Source organism: Pyrus communis, chromosome 15, assembly GCF_041283825.1.
Source record: "Pyrus communis isolate YQ-2024b chromosome 15, ASM4128382v1, whole genome shotgun sequence".
NCBI lineage: Eukaryota > Viridiplantae > Streptophyta > Magnoliopsida > Rosales > Rosaceae > Pyrus > Pyrus communis.
Genome location: NC_142579.1, coordinates 27,471,840 through 27,491,355, shown reverse-complemented (window position 1 = coordinate 27,491,355; position 19,516 = coordinate 27,471,840). Strand labels below are relative to the sequence as shown.

At 37.9% G+C, this 19,516-nt stretch overlaps 4 protein-coding genes and 1 non-coding gene across 7 annotated transcripts; 1 reads left to right on the top strand and 4 right to left on the bottom strand.

The window, feature by feature from the left end:
• Positions 1–60: 60 nt before the first annotated feature.
• Positions 61–1,463, bottom strand: LOC137712623 (Trm112p-like protein). The gene is made up of 4 exons (XM_068451735.2): positions 1,309–1,463; positions 1,130–1,184; positions 427–575; positions 61–311 (listed from the first exon to the last, which is right to left on the bottom strand). The coding sequence occupies exons 1-3, from the start codon at positions 1,407–1,409 to the stop codon at positions 447–449; spliced, it is 285 nt and encodes a 94-aa protein (XP_068307836.2). The 5' UTR covers positions 1,410–1,463; the 3' UTR covers positions 61–311; positions 427–446.
• Positions 1,464–2,021: 558 nt separating this feature from the next.
• LOC137717071 (Pentatricopeptide repeat (PPR) superfamily protein) lies at positions 2,022–4,115 on the top strand. The gene has a single exon (XM_068456385.2). The coding sequence runs from the start codon at positions 2,176–2,178 to the stop codon at positions 3,874–3,876; it is 1,701 nt and encodes a 566-aa protein (XP_068312486.2). The 5' UTR covers positions 2,022–2,175; the 3' UTR covers positions 3,877–4,115.
• Positions 4,116–4,955: 840 nt separating this feature from the next.
• Positions 4,956–6,959, bottom strand: LOC137745993 (SKP1-like protein 1A). Its single transcript, XM_068486039.2, has 2 exons — positions 6,507–6,959; positions 4,956–5,384 (listed from the first exon to the last, which is right to left on the bottom strand). The coding sequence occupies exons 1-2, from the start codon at positions 6,801–6,803 to the stop codon at positions 5,211–5,213; spliced, it is 471 nt and encodes a 156-aa protein (XP_068342140.1). The 5' UTR covers positions 6,804–6,959; the 3' UTR covers positions 4,956–5,210.
• A 744-nt stretch (positions 6,960–7,703) lies between these two features.
• Positions 7,704–7,797, bottom strand: LOC137720391 (small nucleolar RNA Z107/R87). The gene has a single exon (XR_011066509.1). It is a non-coding gene; the product is annotated as a small nucleolar RNA Z107/R87 (small nucleolar RNA).
• A 5,846-nt stretch (positions 7,798–13,643) lies between these two features.
• On the bottom strand, positions 13,644–19,221 carry MCA1 (PLAC8 family protein). Of its 3 annotated transcripts, none has more exons than XM_068487610.2 (9): positions 18,694–19,221; positions 18,526–18,594; positions 17,678–18,352; positions 16,507–16,907; positions 16,114–16,223; positions 15,269–15,340; positions 14,435–14,541; positions 14,046–14,142; positions 13,644–13,930 (listed from the first exon to the last, which is right to left on the bottom strand). In XM_068487610.2, exons 3-9 carry the CDS (start codon positions 18,083–18,085, stop codon positions 13,878–13,880), a joined length of 1,248 nt encoding a protein of 415 aa, XP_068343711.2. In that variant the 5' UTR covers positions 18,086–18,352; positions 18,526–18,594; positions 18,694–19,221; the 3' UTR covers positions 13,644–13,877. The 3 variants fall into 3 exon arrangements, with proteins under 3 accessions (XP_068343711.2, XP_088542002.1, XP_088542001.1); XM_088685876.1 differs by having other exon boundaries at positions 18,526–18,614; positions 18,694–19,115; XM_088685875.1 differs by having other exon boundaries at positions 18,526–18,606; positions 18,694–19,115.
• Positions 19,222–19,516: the final 295 nt, after the last annotated feature.

Here is a 19,516-nt window from a genome sequence, read left to right as displayed (position 1 = left end):
AAAAACTCTCTCCTTTTAACGGACTCAGTGACAGGCAAAAATGCATGCCAGACATCAATGTAAAAGTATACATCCGCAAATGGAAGCGATGCATGAATTTATTCAGCTCAACGTTTATTTGTGACAACTCAGTATAATTTTCATCTCGGAAGAAATCTCAGAGAACCTCTCTAGAAGAATTCCTCTCAGATAATAAAGCACATAATAATTCAAAAGGTACTGAGTAACAAGCCATACATCAATTATCAGGCAATTCCTCACAAATTGAATAAAAATCCGCTTTAAGAACACTTGACGATGTGACCTCCCATCTGCCAACGCATGAACAAATCGGTTCAACAAAAGGCTTAAAAGAGATTAGCAAGAGGAGGCACATAAGAGTAAATTTGCAATAAATCCCACAACAGTAACTCTTTGGGACAATACCATAAGTTTCACAATTCGACCTAGTGACTGCCTATTCGATCTGCTTCGTGCTTGTCTGATGATTCTGCAGAATCTTCAGTTTTTATTGTCTCATCCGCCTCGAGTGTCTTGCCATCTGTTGGTACTAAGCTAGGTATCCCATCCTTTATCTATCGAGTAATCAATACAGTAAGGAACCATATTAGACGTCAGCTATACAGGCAAAAAACATATGGAGAAGATGGAATTTTACACAGTGTCAATCATCCACGTTCAGTTTAATACAACCTCAGCTATAGAGGCAAAAACATATAGAGAAGATGAAAATTTTGACAATCATTCATGTTCTCGCCCTTCCACACTGAACTCCCGAATCGCTATAACTAACTTTCATCTCTGTTGGATCAGTAGGTCTCACACTCAGTCAAGTTTTATCTCACACTCAGTCAAGTTAAAACCATAAACACTCATCAGTAAAATCTTAGCTCGAGCCTATCTTCGCGCACCTCCGAGGCCAACACAAAACCTCAATAATATACAAAGGCCATCACAAATTGTCATACAGATAATGGGCTAAATCTTATTTTTCACTAATTTCTAATGTTGCATAATTTGAGCTCACACCAAATATACAGCCTTTATCCGAGCTGCCCAGAAATTAAAATTCAGAGAAAAATTGAATTAATTGCGGCATATAAATTTAGGATTGGAATTTGAAACTCACAGGAAAGGAGACACCAATTGCATCACTAATTAGGGAATTTGTTTGCTCGCAAAACCTACAAAAAAAAAAAAAAAAAAAGCCCAAAAACAAATTAATTTAACCAGTGATGCAATTACCAAAGAAAATTAAACAAATAAATAATCAGAGATTAAAAATAATTAAAAGTTAAAGAGCAAAACCTTAGAGGTTGCTTAGAAAGTGGGCAGACGAGTATGTCAGCTAGGGTTTTGCTGAGTCCAGACCCAGCATCCTTAAGAAGCTTTATGCTTCCTCTCACCATTTCATTTCTCTCTCTAACTTTATGTTTGGGGTCTCTCGCTCTAGAAAAACACTACCCCTTCATGCTACGCACCGTTTTATGAAATTGAAAGTGCACAATTACTCAGGACGCAGCGTTTTGGTCTAATAAAATAAATCTCGTTGCGGAAAGTAAATTGTAGCAATGATTCATTAATTTTAATTTAATTAGAGTAATAGCTTTTTAATTAAAATTTTATTACCATTGGTTCCTCAATTCATCAAAACATGAATGTATGGTCCTTCAACTAAAAATCCATTACCAGGTCACTCAACTTTAATTCAACTAGATGAATGCTCTTTCAACTTTAAACCAATTAAAATAATGGTCCCTCAACCTTAATTTAATTGTAACAACAGTCATTCCAACATAACTTGTTTTGACAAAATTCTGACAAGTTCATGAAAATGACCATAGTTACACATTTTGATGAATTAAGGGATCTAATTATAGCAATAATTATTCCAATATAACTTATTTTGACGAAGTTGATGAAAACGATTATAACTACATATTTTTATAAGTTGAGGGACTAATGATAATGAATTTTTAGCTAAGAAATTATTGCTCCAATTTGAATAAAATTGAGGAGCATCGCTAGAATTTACTCAAAAGGAGAGAAGCCTTTCTACGGGAAGGGGGAGCTGCTGCACTTCAACTAAAGAGAGGGATCTCAATGTGCGTTAATGGCGAAAACCAACTGGACTTCGAATTCGAAACTATTCGTTTGGTACGATATCTAGAATGAATGGCAAGGGTTTGCCCCCGAGAACTCTTTCGATTCCGGAGGTCCATTTTCTCACACCTCGCTTCCAACCCATCAAAATTCAATCTCTCCTTACCATCCTCCCCATTTTCCTCCTCTTCGTTCGAACCCTCTGTCAACCGCCACATATTTTCGCTTCTCGATTCGTGTCAGAGCTTGATCCAGATCACCCAACTCCACGCCCATTTGATCACCCGGGGCCTTTTCGATTCGTTTTGGGCCCGGAAGTTGCTCAACAGCTATTACTATTTCGGCGATTTCGATTATACGATATGGGTTTTCGGTTACATTGATGCTCCTGGTAGATTTTGCGTTAATACAGTTATTAAGGCGTACTCACTGAGTTCGGCGCCGGGCCGAGCTTTGGTGGTGTATTTGGAATGGCTGAGGAATGGGTTTGTTCCCAACAGCTATACTTTCGTACCAGTTTTCGGGTCGTGTGCGACAATGGGTTGTGCTGAATCTGGGAGAACATGCCATGGGCAGGTTGTGAAGTATGGGGTGGACTCTGTGCTGCATGTGCAGAACTCAGTAATTCATATGTATTGTTGTTGTGGGGAATTAGAGCTTGCCAGGAAGGTGTTTGATGAAATGCCTGAGAGGGACTTGGTGTCTTGGAATGCAATTGTTGATGGGAATGCTAGATTTGGTGATATTGAGGTTGCACGTAGGTTGTTTGATGAAATGCCCGAGAGAAATGTGGTTTCTTGGAATGTTATGCTTGGTGGGTACTGGAAGGGAGGGAAGCCAGAGTGTGCATTGAAGTTGTTTAGGAAAATGGTGGGCATGGGATTGAAGGGGAACGAAACTACCATGGTGAATATGCTTGCGGCTTGTGGTCGGTCTGCTAGACTAAATGAAGGAAGGTCGGTTCATGGATGTCTAATTAGGACATTCTTGGAGTGGAATATATTTCTCAACACAGCTTTGATCGATATGTATTGTAAATGTGAAAGGGTGCAAGTGGCACGTTTGACATTTGAGAGCACGGCGTATAGAAATCTGGTTTGTTGGAATGCAATGATTTTGGGGCATTGCATTCATGGAAATCCTGAAGATGGATTTAACCTATATAGAGAAATGGTGGGTAGAACAAAGTCAAGAGATGGAGAAACAATCCATGAGAAGGAGAGTTCGAAACCAGATGAAGATCGGGAAGGAATTATCCCAGATGAAGTAACTTTTATAGGTGTTCTTTGTGCCTGTGCCCGCTCTGGATTGGTAAGAGAAGCCAGAGATTACTTCAGCCAAATGATCAATGTCTTCCAAGTAAAGCCCAATTTTGCACACTATTGGTGCATGGCTAATGCTTTTGCTAGTGTGGGGCTTAGACAAGAGGCAGAGGGAATAATTAGGAACATGCCAGAGGTTGCTGTGGACTTGCCACCGGAATCCTTGGTATGGGCTAGTCTGCTTGGATCATGTCGTTTCCAAGGCGATGTGAAGTTGGGAGAAATTGCAAAGTCTCTCATTGAAAAGGAACCTCAGAACATTGCTTACTATCGGTTGCTGCTGAATGTCTATGCCGTGTCAGGTCAATGGGAGAATGTTACTCAGGTAAAAAAGATGATGAAAGAAAAGAAGGTCGGAAGAATCCCCGGATGCAATCTTGTGGACTTGAATGAAATTGTTCATGAGCTCAGAGTTGGAAGACATTATCAAGTTGACATTGTAGATTCCTGACTTCTAACAGCAATGACTCTATACACACGAACTGAAAGTTGGCATAAAGTTCTGAACATGCCAGAAAATGAAGATGGTTAATGCTCGGGATGTCGCGAGCCAAAGCAGCCGTGATCCTTTCCTGTTTCGACTGAATTTCATGGATTATTTAACAAGGAAATGAGATTACTAAATTCTGTGTTTGTGATCAAAGCGATTGCTTTCATAAAAGGTTTTGGCAATTCTTCGTTTGGGTATCATTGGGTTGTACCTTATTTTAGTAACAAAGACAAAAGCAGCTTTCCAATCTCAAAGAGTATGGGCTTATTTGGGAAGTATCTTTAAATGACTGAAAACTCTTTTGAAGAAAATGTTTTTGAAATTAATCATTAGTAAAAATGCAAGTGAATAATTGAAAAAGCACTTGAAGTGCTAGTGCTTCTTGTAGGAAGCACTTCAAGTGCTTTTTGAATCCAAAAATATTTTTTTCTAAAAACGCTTTTAGTCATTTGAAAGGACTCCTCAAACAAGTCCTACATCTCATGAGAATTTGAATTTTCGTTAGTTGAATGCCCACGCTATCATTGCTATGCGGTCCCATGTCAGAAGGCTGCCAAATTTTTTGCCGCTCCGAAAACCCGGAAATCTAATCAGTTGAATACATTTGGGAATGACTCGAGCAATTGCCCCTCCAAGTAACCGGGAGAGCGGACGCAACACACTAGTTTCTTCATCCAATTCTCCTTCTTTGGCCTTAATCAACCAACCTCTCTTAGAAGGTGCGATATTGTTTTCTTCTTTCTTTGCCTCGCATTTGTCATCCTTTTTTATGCCTCCCCTTCCCTAACATGTTCTCTCCACATCTCAACCACAAAAAGTGAACTAAAACTAAAAACGAAGAGGTCGTTCAGTGAGCCCAAATCAAATCTTTGTGAACACTTGTGTCCTTCGGAACAAGGATCCGAAAATTCACAAAAAATCATGAGCAGCACAACAGTTGCGATCAAATGAATATCCCCATTAAGCTACACAACAGTTGCGATCAAATGAATATCCCCATTAAGCTAGAAAAGAACACAACTAAGGCACACACACCAAGCTTGATTCAAACCACAGAAACAACTTAATGGAAGAAAAAGATTGTAATTCAGATAGAGTAAAACTGACAGTGGCATTGACACAGTAAGAACAACCACCAACACCAGAATCCAACTTTTATCTACAATTCAAGGACTTCACGACTCCGATAAAGCACTTAAAAATACAGAATAATAAAGAAGTCGGCTGATAAACTAAAATACATAATAGGTATGCCAGCTCTTTAAGTTCCCACTAAAGAGACATCACCGAGAACTTCATTCAAACGCCCACTGGTTCTCACGACGAACTTCCTCCTCTTCCTCCGGGGTGAAGTCGTTCTTGATGTTGAAGGTCTTTCTGATATCTTCCGGAGTCTTACCCTTGATCATGTCTGCAACCGTCTGGCAAGTCAGGTCCAAAAGGGTCTTGATGTTCAGGTAGTTTGCAGCCTGTCAGTGTCAATAACAATATCACCATATATTAGAAAAAACATAATTAATGTCAATTTTGACAATCAGCCACCCACAGAAAGAATGAAAACAACCATATCAAACTACTCTAGTTTCTGCAAATGATCACGCAATACATTCATAACCAAATTAAACCGACAATAGTATTAGCTGTACTTCTTTCCTCATGTTTTGTTCCCTACTTAGTCTATTAGAGTGCGTTTGTTTGGCTTCACTAGCCTTCAATGGACTAAACTGGACTACTCATTAGTGCAGTCTTGTGTTTCTTACATAGTGGGACTATGTTTAATGGGATTGATAAGGAATTGTGTTCACTTACTCTCTCACTGTAGTCCAACACTACACCAAACGCTTCACAAAGTTAGTCCAGCTTAGTCTAGTCTAAGTTAGTCCAGCTTAGTCCCTGAAGCTAGTCCAATCCGAGATGGTCCAGTGCAACAAACACACCCTTAGGGTCATAGCCAATAATAGTCTTTTGGTTGCTGTACCATTCCAAATTGCCTATTTTCTCTAGGGATTCAAGTTATTGTACTTCCGCAGAGGACTAAAAAAAATTCCTGCAAATAAGTGGTTGCTTCTCTCATAAGAAAAGAGTCCGTATCACCACCAAAGTGGACAATGACATTGCATACGAAACTAGTTAATCTTCCACAAACTAACACAGCACCGATGTTGCAGAAGGATTCACATTCTCAAATAAGCAAACTTAATCTCAACTTGAACAAGAAAGCAAGACACGTAAACGAAAGGCAAACATATCGCTCTTTATCTCAACGTCAAACATAAGCAAAACACAAATTTAAGTATAAACGGAATAGGCACAGTAATTAGATATCAAGATGAGCCATCAGTAACGAAACAACAAAATCAACCAATTTAAATTCACAGAAACCTATAAATACCCCTAAATCATACCAAACCATCATAGAAAACCCCTAAACCAGTAACCCTAGGCCCTAAAACATCACAATTGACCCCAATCCCCAAATCAAAAACCCTAACCCAACCGAATCCCCAAATTCTGAAACCCTAGAATCAAACCAAGCAATCGCGAACAAGAATTAAACCAAAATTCAAGGTTAAATTAGGGTTTTAACATACCAGAATGAGGTCAAAGAGCGTAGCTTGGTCAACCTTGACGAATTCCTGATCCCAGGCCTTGAGATCGTCCTCGGAGATCTTCTCGTCGGTCTTGGCGGCGTCGACGTGCTTCTTGCAGTACTCGATGACCTTGGCCAAAATCTTGCTGGTGACATTGGGCAGAGGAATGCCGTTGTCTGCGCAATCGTCCTCGATCATGTGCTTGATGGTCTGCGACTCCAGCGCCACTGCCTCCTCGACCTCGAACGACTCGCCGTCCGAGCTCTTGAGGGTGATCTTCTTCGACGACGACGACATGGTTGGTGACGGTGATGACGATGGCCTCGAAACGACGCCGCTTTAAACACTCGAAGTGGTTAGAGAGAGAGATTTGGTTTCTGGTTGTAGTGAGAGAGAATTTGATTTCGCACGGGTAAAAATAATAAAAACGAGGCGTGGAGGCCCTGGAGGGTTGAGAGTGAGAGGCATGTTACGCAATTTATATGGAAGCCAATTTTTCAGGGCGACATATACTTTACAAAATATGCTTCAAATATACAGTCCAATGTCAAAATTACCCCAAAAAAAACACAAAGAAGGGTAATAGGAAGTTGAACAAAATAAGGCTTATTCTATTAACATCTCACATATTGTTGATTAAATCCCACATTTGTTTTTTCAATTAAAAATTATCTTAATACACCCCACATACTTTCTCATAATACTCTTACATCCCGCATTCTCATACACCTATAGCATGTTTATCAAACGGGAATGGAGTGAAAAGAAACGGAATCGCATTTCTTCCAAAGTAACATTTAGGGAATGGAAAAGTAAGTAGGGCCCACAAAAAATCTGGAATCGGATTCCCCAAAATGGAGGAATCGAACTCCTTAGACGTGTGTGGTATTTGAATTCCAGGTGAGGGAGTGAATGGGAGTACATTTTTTATACCTATTATGCCCTCTTAATATTTTTAAACTTTCAAGTTTGCACACAACAAACCCAGTATTTATATTCCGATTCCAGAACATTTAAGTAAACAGCTTCAACAGGAATCTGATTCTGACTTCTTCTCATTCCAACTCCTCCTCAATTCAATTCCTCCTATTTTCATTATGGTTACGTAAACACGCCACTAATATTTTCCACATACACCCCACATTTTCTATACATTCCACATTCTTCAAATCTTCAATTTCAATTTTTATAAATTAAATTGACTTAGGATTAAAACCTTAACATTCTCTAAAAAGAGAAGTCTACAATCCGGTCTGTTGAGCTTGAGTTTCATTGGGTCATCATAGCCAATCTCCTTTTCTTTATCTCTTAAGTCTTTTGATAACAAAAAAGGATTTCTGCTAAAAATGGCAACTGAGATGAACCTAACAGAGCAAAAGTAAACCCCAGAAGATGAATAAAAATGGAAAAGGCGTTGCTGGGTGATGTTAATGAAACCCTTTTTGTCAACCAAAAGAGGGTGAAAAGACAAATTAGTCTTTTATCACACAAAAAAAATGATGGGCAATAATGTAATTTCACAGGTCCAAATTTTACTATTTTTTTATTGAAACCTCATCCACGGGTGATATTAAAATACATCCAATATTATATTAAAAAAATAAAAAATAAAAAATAAAAACCTAAAACAAAAACCTCTCACCCCCCCCCCCCCCCCCACGCTCACGTTCTCTCTCTTCCTCTCTCCTTCTCATTTTCTAAAAAAAAATGTGTTCATACATACAAAGTGTGTAAGCAAATGTTAGTTTTCTTTAACCCTTATAAGGTTGAAATTGTCATTATATAGTAGGTTACATAAGTCACTGAATATTACATTTGAATGTGGGGTGCATTAAATCTTTTGTGGGATGCTAATAAAAAAAGCCCAAAATAATTGAGCACACAAAGAAATAGATAGGAAGTGATATATGTTAGGTTTGAATCAAATTTCTAGGCCTGGCTTCAATCCCACATAAGAAAGATAAGAAAAAAAATTCTTGAAATTGCTATCACACAAATTGTTTATTTGTTGCACATCGAAAGGAGTTATTCTCCAGTCTCGACCGATTTCTAAAGGAGGCTACAATTACTATATAAGTCAAAACTCGACTCATTAACATTTGTTGGATCAACTTTATTATCATTAATTTTAATATTTATAATTATAATAGTTCAATTTCTTTTAACGATCAACTAATCAGCGTTATGATCTAATTATAACTGGCTCATTTGCTTAACTCAAATTCTTATTCTTTAGAAAATCTTTATGTCAAAACAATTACTAGAGATAAGCTTAAAGAGACTACAATGAGAAGTGGTGCAATATAATAAACTAGAAGTGGGGACGCCTAATGCATGTATGCCATGCATAAAATGATGAAGAAAATGAATCACGATTCACGAATTCTCAAGACCTTCATCAAAAGATTCGGAGAGGGTCCTGTTGGAAAGAATAGCGTTTCTCGTGCTACAAAATTGAGCTCAATTATTTGAGTTGTGCAATACAACTGCTTTTTGTGCAATCATAGGGCCTGGGTGCCTTCGTGCCAAAGGAAAAGTAGGCCTTGGTTGTGACTACAATGTCCTTTAGTATTCAACGCTTCAGACTTTAGTATTTAAATTCAACCATTTAGTTTGGAGATATTCAAAGTTTCGTTGCGGTAAGTGATCTTTTACTACAGTGATGAAAAGGAGTTGAGTAATTACATAACAGCGTGGATTTGAATCTCGTCAGTTGCTAATCTAATATCTAATTTAATAAAATCTATCGTTTGACAAAAAAAAAAAACAAAAGCTTCGTTGCATTTTAGAAAAATGTTGGGCTTACTTTCCGCAAAAGGTCGATACCTATAACGCATTAGGTTAGTATTATTAATGTCTTCCTTTACAGCCATGAAGAGATAGTGAGTAGTGAGATACAATTTACACAAGGAAGAAAGTTCTCTCGGGTCAAGTTTGATTTCCATCCACTAAACCAAGAGTAGTGTTTGGGTGTAATCGTTTCACTATTTTCTTCTTATCACATAATAAGAGAGTAGAATTGCAAACCGGTTATGCTTAAAATTTTGCCACAAGTGAGAGTAATTGTGTTTTTTTTTTTTTTTTTATGAAACTTTAACAAAAAGTTCCCAATACCGTTTACTTTAATGAAAAAATATATTTTTACACTAAAAAGTTAATCATGATACTGTTCATTTTACCCTTTATCCTTAAAACTTAAAATTTTCAAGCAATTTTTCATTAGTTTTCCTTTTTTTTTTTTTTTGTATGACTTAGCAATGAAAGTCATTGTATCAAGACTAAATAGTATTATAAGTATCAATTTTTTATGTCAATTTAAGTCGTAGAGTTTTATTTAATAGCTTTGGTTTCATTAAAAAAAAAAACTAATGAAAAGTTCAAAAAAAACTTTAGTTTTAAAGAAAAAAGACAAATAAATGTGTAGTGAATATTACCAGAGAAAGGTAAAAATGTAGTTTTTCGTTAAAAGGGAACAGTATCATGAGTGTTTCATTAAAACTCTAAAAAAAAAAAAGGGTAAATGACAAAAAACTACTTGAACTATTGGTCTCACGATACTATCATATATCATCTTTTAAAATTGACAATGACATACCTCATTTTACGAATTTGGTCTAATGTCGACATTCGTCAGTTTTTCTGTTAATTTCTCTGCGAAGTGCTAACGTGACTTGAGACGGGACCCATTTCCTAGCCAAGTGGATAAAAATATTAATTAAATATATAATAAAATAAAAATAAATCATTTTAATATTTTTATTTTTAAAATGTGGGACCCACCCCTATAATTATCTCCCTTTTTACTTCCTGATCCGTTCCAACCCTCTTTATTGCCTCTCTCTCTTCTCTCTCTGGGCACCTGCATCCCCAAAATCCCAGAACCCCCTCCTTTTTATTCCTTTTTATTCCTTTGCAATTCTCCCCTACCTTTGTCCCTCTTTCTATTCCAGAACCCCCTCCCTTTCGAAGATCTTCGAACCAAACCCTAACCCTAACCCTAATTCCCCAATTTCAAACAAAAAACCCCAATTCCCCCCAAACTCAATCCTCTAAACTCACCTAAGAATCAAAATACATGTGGGACCCACCCCTATAATTCTCTCCCTTTCTCCCTTTTTTCTTCCTCTTCCTGATCCGAACCCATCTCTCACCCACCTCATTTGCACCAAATCCTCCTCCTTCAAGCCACCAAACCCTTCCTCACTCGTCCCCCTAACCTTCCTCCACCACCCACTCTCTCCTCTCTCGTTCTCTCTCTCTCTGGGCAACGACAATCTACAATTTAAAACTTAAAAAAAAAAGTAAGGCCGAAGTCGAAGGGGCGAGGGAGAAGGGGTCTTAGGGTTTGGGTGGAGGAGCTGGACGATGAGGAGGAAGAAGAGGAGCCACGCGTGGAGTTTTGGGACAAGGAACCGGAGGGCTAGAGGTTGAGCTATGCTCTAGAATTGTAGAGGATGATGGCAGCCCGGTCGTAGATGCGGGTAGCATCCTCGATAGTGGCGAAGGTCCCCAGCCACTTGCGAGTGTGTTTACGCGGCTCGCGGAGCTCAGCTACCCATTTGCCCCAGCTCCGCTGACACACGCCGCGGTACCTGAACTTGTTGTTGTCAGGGCCTCCTTTGCTGCTGCCAAAAAAAAAAATCTAGGTTTTTTTTGTCCAAATTTTTTTTAAATAAAAAGGTGAAGAATGGATGAAGGAAGAAGGTGAAAAATGGAGGTGAAGAATGAAGGTGAGAGAGATAGGAGAGAGAAAGAGAGATAGAGAGAGAGAGAGAGAGAGAGATGGAACGCATGGAGAAAGGGAAGAAATGGAGGGTTGGAACGGATCAGGAAGAAAAAGAGGAGAAAGGGAGAGAATTATAGGGGATGGGTCCCACATGTTTTAAAATAAAAATATTAAAATAATTTATTTTTAATTTATTAATATTTTTATCCACTTGGCCGAGAAATGGGTCCCGTCTCAAGTCAGGTCAACATTTAACAGAAAAATTAACAGACAAACTGACGGAGGTCTGACATTGGACCAAATTTAACAGAAAAATTAACAGACAAACTGACGGAGGTCTGACATTGGACCAAATTCGTAAGATGAGGTATGACATTATCAATTTTAAAAGATGAGGTATGATGGTGTCGTAAGACCAATAGTTGAGGTAGTTTTATGTAATTTACCTAAAAAAAAAATTATAAACAGAAATTAAATGATTCCATTCCTTTTGAATTAGTATAACATTTTCAAGTGGTCTTTGTCCTCATATTTGATTGCCAGACAGTGGAGGAGCAAATGCTGGATGAACTCAATTTCAGTCTAAGTATTTATATGGCACAGATACATCTATCATTGTGGCGTTTCTTTTCGATAAAATAAAGATATGTGTGAGTATTTGTCCACACGGTGTTATTTGGAAGGGGATGTAATGGTACATGTGTACTTTTAAAAATTATTATGAGTATCAAAGACTTATCAATCAGATCACTTAAGTCTCAAGTAACTTATTATATAAGTAACTTGGCATTCGAATGATCTTGCACCCCCAATGTGGAAATAATAATAGTCTTAAATATGATTAACCAATTACGTAATCCTATTTGGTATGACTTATTATTGTATGACATAACATATATGATGGTGATTATGAATATCTCTCAATCAAGCCTATATAAAACTTGTTAATAACAAGCTTGATTGAGAGATATCCTAGCAACTATGTAAAAATTGTCACTGCTCTCATAATACACACCCCATTTCAATGCTAAACCCTATTCTCTAGTAAGAGCATTTAGATTGTAGAGAGTAAAAGACAATTCATAATTCTTCACCACCAACCTCTTCTTCGTATTCTAAAGATAAATTCTTCTCTATTTTACATTGATTTGATTATATTATATTCGTGATTCTAATGTCTTGTTTTTATCCGCACAATGCTATTTCATAGGTAAGAAACGTCATGATACATGTGTAATTATGTCATGTAAAAACAGGCCATGTAAACCCCAAAATGTATTGACACACTGACCCACATAAACCTACTTGTGTCCCGCCAAAAGATAGTACCAAATAAAGGCAACTAGCTACGAGTCTTATCTAGCCTCTCCCCACACACGCCCGCAATACAGTTTCTGATGAAAATGAAATGGGTGGAGTTGTTGTGATACTTGGGTCCACTAAGGATCAGTTTGGGATTACTATGCTTTTAAAAAAAATTACTTTTGTTATGTTTTAAAAATAATCAGTTGTAAAATAAAGTTGATGAGCGTTTGGTTAATTGAATTTTAAAAGTATTGTGAGTAGGAAAAGCAACGCAAAAGCGTTTGGTAAAATTTAATGTAAAAGTGATATAATTGTATTAAATGACAAATGTACATAATAGTAGGAGTGGGGGCGACAACAGTGATGGTAATGGTGGTGGTGGTGGATGCGGTGGAGGTGATGGTGGTGCTAATAGTGGGATGTGTTGGTTGGGGTGGAAAGGTAATAATGGTGGTAGGGCAGTGGCGGTTGCGGTTATGGTGGTGTCGGCGGTGGCGGCAATGATAGTGGTAATGTTAGTTGTGGTTGTGGTGGTAATGGTGGTGACAATGATGGTAGTGATGACAATAGTGGAGATTGTGGTTATGATGGTGGTGGTGATAAATGTCAGTATTTGTAGTGGTAAGTGGTAACGTTTACTCTATCCTCTAAGGGATATAATGTGTGTGAAAGGCTAAACAATGTCATTTAAAAAAATTAATGAAGGTATTACAACAATTGAAAAAAATTATTAAAGACCCAACTCTATTTTTTATTAAAGCAGCTTTTAAAAGCAACCTACATGCTGCTTTTAAAAGCTGTTGTCTGGAATCCATTGCTTTTAAAATAAGCAGGATATTTTACTTTTAGCAAACACATTTTTAATGCTTAACTTTAAAGTTAAGCAGTTTCTAGTGAAAAAAAAAAAAAAAATACACACACACACACACACACACACGCACACATACCAAACGGGGCCTAACAACCTGCAAATGTACACTTCATCCCCTTGCTGCTTTAAGCAACCACACACATGATGCATGCATGGTGGATCCATCAAACCCCAATTGCTAAAACATAGGAAAAGCTACTTTATATATGAAAGAAGGAAAAATAAAACAATCATCTATAGAACACTATTTTCCAACGGCAAAAAAGTATCTATGATACAGAATGTGCTGAGTCAGAAAATGTAATTTAAAAAAAAAAAAGGAGGAAAAGCTAATTTACATATGGGAAAATTAATGAGGCATAAGCTCCCAAAATTAGCTTCCTGTAACCTAGCAACTAGCCATTACCTCTGCGTATGGCTTTCGAAGTAGATGAATCTCGAAAAGACGGAACAGTGCTTTCCTCATCATTCAGGTTTCCATGTACTGTGAGGTTGGGGGGCTCATTTTTGTCTTGTCGGCACCTGCAAGTTGGTTTATATCAAACAATTTGCATATCGATTTAGGATTAGTGATCGGCCTTATGTTAGAGACTGCATACTGTGATATACACAAGTTTGAAGCATATGGGGCACTTACCATAATGAACCCCACGTATTTCGACTTCTCGCCATTCTTGGACAAGGGCACAGCAGCAACACATGAAATGTGAAAGGAAGTCATCAATAAAGCCTCCCTGCCAAAGAACGGAGGTTTATCACGGTAAATGTTGGTTCCTCATTTTGGATTATGACATATTAGAATGTGGAGCTATCGAACCAAAGTCACAACTATCACAGTAAAACGATCATGTTGTTTGGTTCATGTGCTTGGTAATGCATTTTCTATATATAACACGATACACAACAGAGGAGAATTACAGTGCATTCATCTCATGTCTCAATATACCAGAACCTACGAGATCAAACTATGCAGTCGCGAAGATACTATGATTTTACTTCAAGCGAGGAAAATGGGAAAGGAATTACCGAGATATTCAACGTCTTGCGAAGTTTCCTTCTAATGCAGCATGTATAGCAACAGCATGACAATACTAGCGAATAAGCCATCAATTCATTACATGCTTCTGCTGAAGCTGATAATCATCAAAAAGAATTTATGAGTTTTCGACAGTATAAGAAAGGGCATGCATAGAATGTCAATATTGCCACGGCCAAAAAGAAACGCACCATTGCAACTAAATTTAACCATAGAAAGTGAGGAAATAATGTGAAACATGGGGCATATCTAGAAGTAACGGAAAAGTCTATGTATGCACTTGACGAGCCATAAAAATACTCCCAAAATAAAATCAACTGAACATTCAAAATCACTGTCCACCACAAAAATAATGCTATCACAAGTCGATCACCTTAAACTCTGTACTGTGAAAGTACAAGACTTGAAACAAATGCCAAAGAGCATTCAGATACAGCCTCATCAAATAGGCTGTCAATCTTTCTAATGTGTAACTGCAACCAGCCCATCGTTGTTAGCTTGATATAGATTAGCCTGTACGCACATTATCTAACTTTCGGGACATGGTGGCAGTCTGAATTACGTTAGAGCTTTGAACTAAGCGGTTTTGGGTTCAAAGTCTCTCATCCCCCATCACTCAGTTATATTTTAACTGACAGTGAGGCAGAATGGGGCTACACACCTATGTTTTCTGTCTGCCACTCCACATGCATAATGGGGATGCATGTGAGCGGGTGCAAGCTTGATGTACATTATTTACCCATTCCTAAGCTTTTGAGGATACATTAAAAGTATAACATATAAAAAAGGATTAACCAGGCTTAGATAATCCGGAGAAAACTTACAAATAGGCCTGTTAGTTGCCACAGAAGCAATTTTTGAAAACGTCCCACAAGGATAGAAGAATGTCTTTATACCTGCAAAGAAAATAATCGCCAAAACCTTAGCATGCACAGAACAATTTTCCCTTTAATCACTTGGTATAGGGGATGATGTAACTCTTCTGTGTCTAATGATTGTAATGTTTGACCACCCCAACCTTGATTATATGACATTTATATGAAAGCAATATTATACATATCACAGAACTTAATTTGTGATGCACCCTAGACTCATGAAAAAAACCATATCCGAAATAAAAATCATCTTAACACGTGCATTGCATGTGCATGAGTGGATGGAGTGAGAGAATATTGAAGCTTGAGTTAACTGGTGTTATTATAAGCAGAGGCAATGGGTTTTGGAAGATTACACTCAGCCCAGCAGGATAAGCCAACAGGACCAATTTGTAAAAAACTCCGAACAACCCCATTTTTTAGTCATGTTAATTGAAATTGACATGTCTAAACTACTAATAAAACTATAGTAATATTGAGACTAACAAATATTCTTAAATAAAACTGTAGCCCTAATTTTTTGACATTTCCTTCCTGTTTGGATTGAATGGTACTATTTGATTATAAAATATTGGACCTATCCCTTGCCTTCATTACCTGGGGCAAGTTTCAAGAACAGACGCACAGTATGAGATACACGACAAGAAGAAAAAAAGGAGCAGAATCTTACTGCTAGATCTCGTCAAGCATACAGAAGCATGTGGAGCATGAAAGCAAAAGTAAAGGCACCCTAATCCATTATAACACTTTGATTATCAATTCCAGTCACCAGACTAAAAGAATAAAGAACTTACACAGAAATGGTTCTGAGCAACATCCAAGTAGATCAGTATTCCATTCTTCATGCCGGTGTGAACCTCTAGTTGACAACAAATCATGTCCAGAAGAAACCGAAGATGTGCTTCTGCATATACAAATCATCACATCAGATATGCAAAAGACCCCAAGAAGTACAGCGATGTGAGTGCACACAGACATGGGAGAATCAGAATCCCTTGCATAATGATATGTATATCTCTGCTCATCAGACATATCTGACTGACGGAGATCAATCAATGTTGAGAAGCTCCAATTATGAAACTAGCCTATGCATCACCATTGTTACATTCACCGATTGCAACACTAAATTTTAAATGGCGCTATAACTACATAGAATTACAGATGTACAAAACATACAGAAAACTAACCTTGAAGTTTTGCGAGATTCACTTTTTTGATAGCTTTCATTAGATGAATGATCTTTCTCATTATTGGCATCTGACTGACTCCGCTCTACTTTCTTACTACTTTTTTCGGGGGAAGAATTTGCAGCTACGGTTTCTGTCACTTCCAGTAAACGCTGAATTACTTCACATTGATCCACATCATAAGTAGCTTGCGACCGTTGTAGTTCAAGTTGAAGCTTTTCATTTTCCTTTTGGAGTGCCTCATTAAAAGCTAAGTTCGGATAGGAGCAAGAAAGTGTTTTCTTCAGTACTACAGTGTCATGTTTTGAGGGGTCTGGTTTAAGGATCACGTCCTGTACCTTTCTGTCCTCATCGTCCAACGTGTATTCACGTTGATCCATTTCAATGTCTTCCAATCTCTCCTGTAGTGAAGAGCAGAATGAATGAACTTAAATCCTGTTAAACCGTTAATAGAAAGGCAGGAACAGCTAAGTACAATCTTAGGCAATTAATTTAGTCTACTTTTACATATGGGCCAATATGCAGATTACAGTAAATCTGGAGGCAAAGCAAAGTTAAATGGAGTTTACGTGCTTGTTAATGAAGAAAGATAATGGTAATTGTATTTCATAATTACAAATTCTTAGACTTTAGTTTAAAGTATAGATTCGATAATCCTATATGTGGTTCAGAGCCCAATCCTTGTCATTTCATATATCACTGAAAAACAAAAGTAAGTCTTGGTAAATAAAATAAATCATTAACAACGAAAAGCTTCATACAAACTACTTCTGTTTGCTTAATTCTTCCATCAAGTTGCTGATATACCTAGCCTACTCAAAATAAGCCATCTCCATAACTTAAACATCTGATAATATAAGTAAAGGACAAAGTAGGGCAGACATCCTAGCTACTCAAAGTGAGCCATCTTTGTCCCTTCAACATTAACAATTCCAGGAGAAATTTAACGAAGGTTTGATGACGCGTAATCACCAAAACAAGAACAATCAAACTATAATATCCAATTTCAAGGATGATCACAAATTCCTCTTGCGACACACACTCGTCAATTAGACCACAAAGCAAACGAAGAACCGTAATTATAATAATAATTACTAAACCAATAACAATAACATGAAAAACGAAAAGGAAAAAGAAAAAAAAACAAACAATAATCCGAAAAATTCAATACCCTGACTCGAGCGTTGTCCACGAGAGTAATCAGAGGCACAAGCTTCAAGTATCTATCAATTTCGTTCTGAGCCTTTCTGAACTGGTACACAATGTTCCATCCCATTGCAAGCAAATACAGATAGCTCCGGTCTTGGCAGCTATTGACCAAAATGTAAGACCTCCTCAGAGCTTCCTCGAGCTGCTCCAGAGGCTCCCTTGTCTCAGGATACCTCTTAAGCTCCGAGATCTTCAGCTGCTCCAACAAGTTCCCGATCAGCTTCAAATGCTGTGCAAATTGCCTGCAATTCTTCTTGTGCATTCGCGCCGTGTTTGCCGCCTTGACTATCAGTCCAATCAACCTCACAGCGTCTAGGCCCGTCAACTGAGCCACATTTGCAATTTCTCCCAAGTGATCCCACGACGCCATTTTCGCCTCTCCGAAAGCACTAAACCTCGACTTTTCAGCTTTTTTGTAAACACTTCACTGGATCACAGATACAGATCTCATTCACTATAATCACTTCAGTTTGACATTAAACAAAAACATGAACCAAATTGAAGTTCTAAAGCAGCAATTGCTCTGAAAAATTGCCCAAAAATCGAAAATCTCGGCGAAATTTGCAGGATTTTCAGCTACGGAATCGCATTGTGATTGAGATCTTCAGGTTTCGGAGCAATTGAGTGCGCATTTCAACTGCAGAAAAAAAAAAGACGCAAAAAATCAGATAATGAAATCTCCAATTTTTGCATTTACGCTTATTGACTCGCTTTTTCAACCTTCAAATAAACAAAAGCGACCAAAAATATTAAATAAAAAATTATATAAAAAAACTGCAAAGAAATATAAATGTATCGCCGTCAACTCACTGTTCTTCGCCGCCGTTCTTCAGCTTCCGGTCGGTTTTTCGTTACTAATTTTCAAAAAGAGAAAAGCACCTGCAGCAAAAGCTTTAAAGCTATTCAATCAGATAAATAAGATAAAAAATGGAAAATGCAAATGAGAGCGAGGACGGAGGCGATGAGCGTTTGCTTCACCTTGTCTCTGCAAACAGGTGGGGGTGTAATTTTGAGCAACTTTGAGGGCTTTTTCTTCGCGTATTTATTGCATGAAACGGAAAAGAAACGTCAAAAATCTGCGACGAGGAGAAAGGGGCATTCGGATATTGGGCGTTGCAGGCATTGCTTTGCGGGAACGAGCTTCTTCTTCTGTTTCTTCTTTCTTCTCCCCTCCTCTCTCTCCTCTGGTTCTGTGTGGATTTTGGAAGGTTTTGGGCAGAGAGATAAATAGATAGATAGAAAGAGAGCTCTGATGGAAAACTCCCACTCACGCACTCTCTCTCTCTCTCTCACTGCTTCGGTGTTATTTGTGCGTGCATTGTTTGAGCAAAGCAAACACACACTCTCTCTCTCCTCTCTCTTCTCTCTCTTCTTCACTCTATCCCAATCGCACATGCCACGCCAGAAGAGGCTGATGAGCTAGGATTTAGTGGCGCCGGTGTTGAAAGACGAATTTGTCCATACTCCGCAATCGATTTTACGAAGCTGCCAAGTGTCAACGGCCTCGTCCTAGTGTAACGCCGCGGTTCGCCTGGTGGCGGTTAAATACTTGCGCCAAATTTCCTTTGGAGTTTTTTCTTTTTTTTTTTGTCAAAAAATACAAACGTTAGATTAGCATGTCGGGTTGAACTCACGCCGAGTTTCTGTTTTTAGACCAACTAGATGATATTTAAATTGAGAAAAAAATTAAGATAATAAATACGAACGAAAATTTAATCAATTAGATGATATTCACATAAAAATTACACCAAACGCAGAAAATTTGATCTCTATTTACTCATGGAAGTTTAATGATAATTTC

Excerpts from the sequence above, each read along its gene's own strand:
- LOC137712623 (XM_068451735.2), bottom strand. The coding sequence starts at position 1,409 with ATGGTGAGAGGAAGCATAAAGCTTCTTAAGGATGCTGGGTCTGGACTC. Across the intron at positions 1,185-1,308 it reads CTTTCTAAGCAACCTCTAAG|GTTTTGCGAGCAAACAAATT; the intron begins GTTTTGCTCTTT and ends TTTTTTTTGTAG. Across the intron at positions 576-1,129 it reads CAATTGGTGTCTCCTTTCCT|ATAAAGGATGGGATACCTAG; the intron begins GTGAGTTTCAAA and ends ATTACTCGATAG.
- LOC137717071 (XM_068456385.2), top strand. The coding sequence starts at position 2,176 with ATGGCAAGGGTTTGCCCCCGAGAACTCTTTCGATTCCGGAGGTCCATT.
- LOC137745993 (XM_068486039.2), bottom strand. The coding sequence starts at position 6,803 with ATGTCGTCGTCGTCGAAGAAGATCACCCTCAAGAGCTCGGACGGCGAG. Across the intron at positions 5,385-6,506 it reads CGCTCTTTGACCTCATTCTG|GCTGCAAACTACCTGAACAT; the intron begins GTATGTTAAAAC and ends TGACACTGACAG.
- MCA1 (XM_068487610.2), bottom strand. The coding sequence starts at position 18,085 with ATGGCGTCGTGGGATCACTTGGGAGAAATTGCAAATGTGGCTCAGTTG. Across the intron at positions 16,224-16,506 it reads GAATCTCGCAAAACTTCAAG|AAGCACATCTTCGGTTTCTT; the intron begins GTTAGTTTTCTG and ends TTGTATATGCAG. Across the intron at positions 14,542-15,268 it reads GGCAACTAACAGGCCTATTT|CTTCAGCAGAAGCATGTAAT; the intron begins GTAAGTTTTCTC and ends GATGATTATCAG.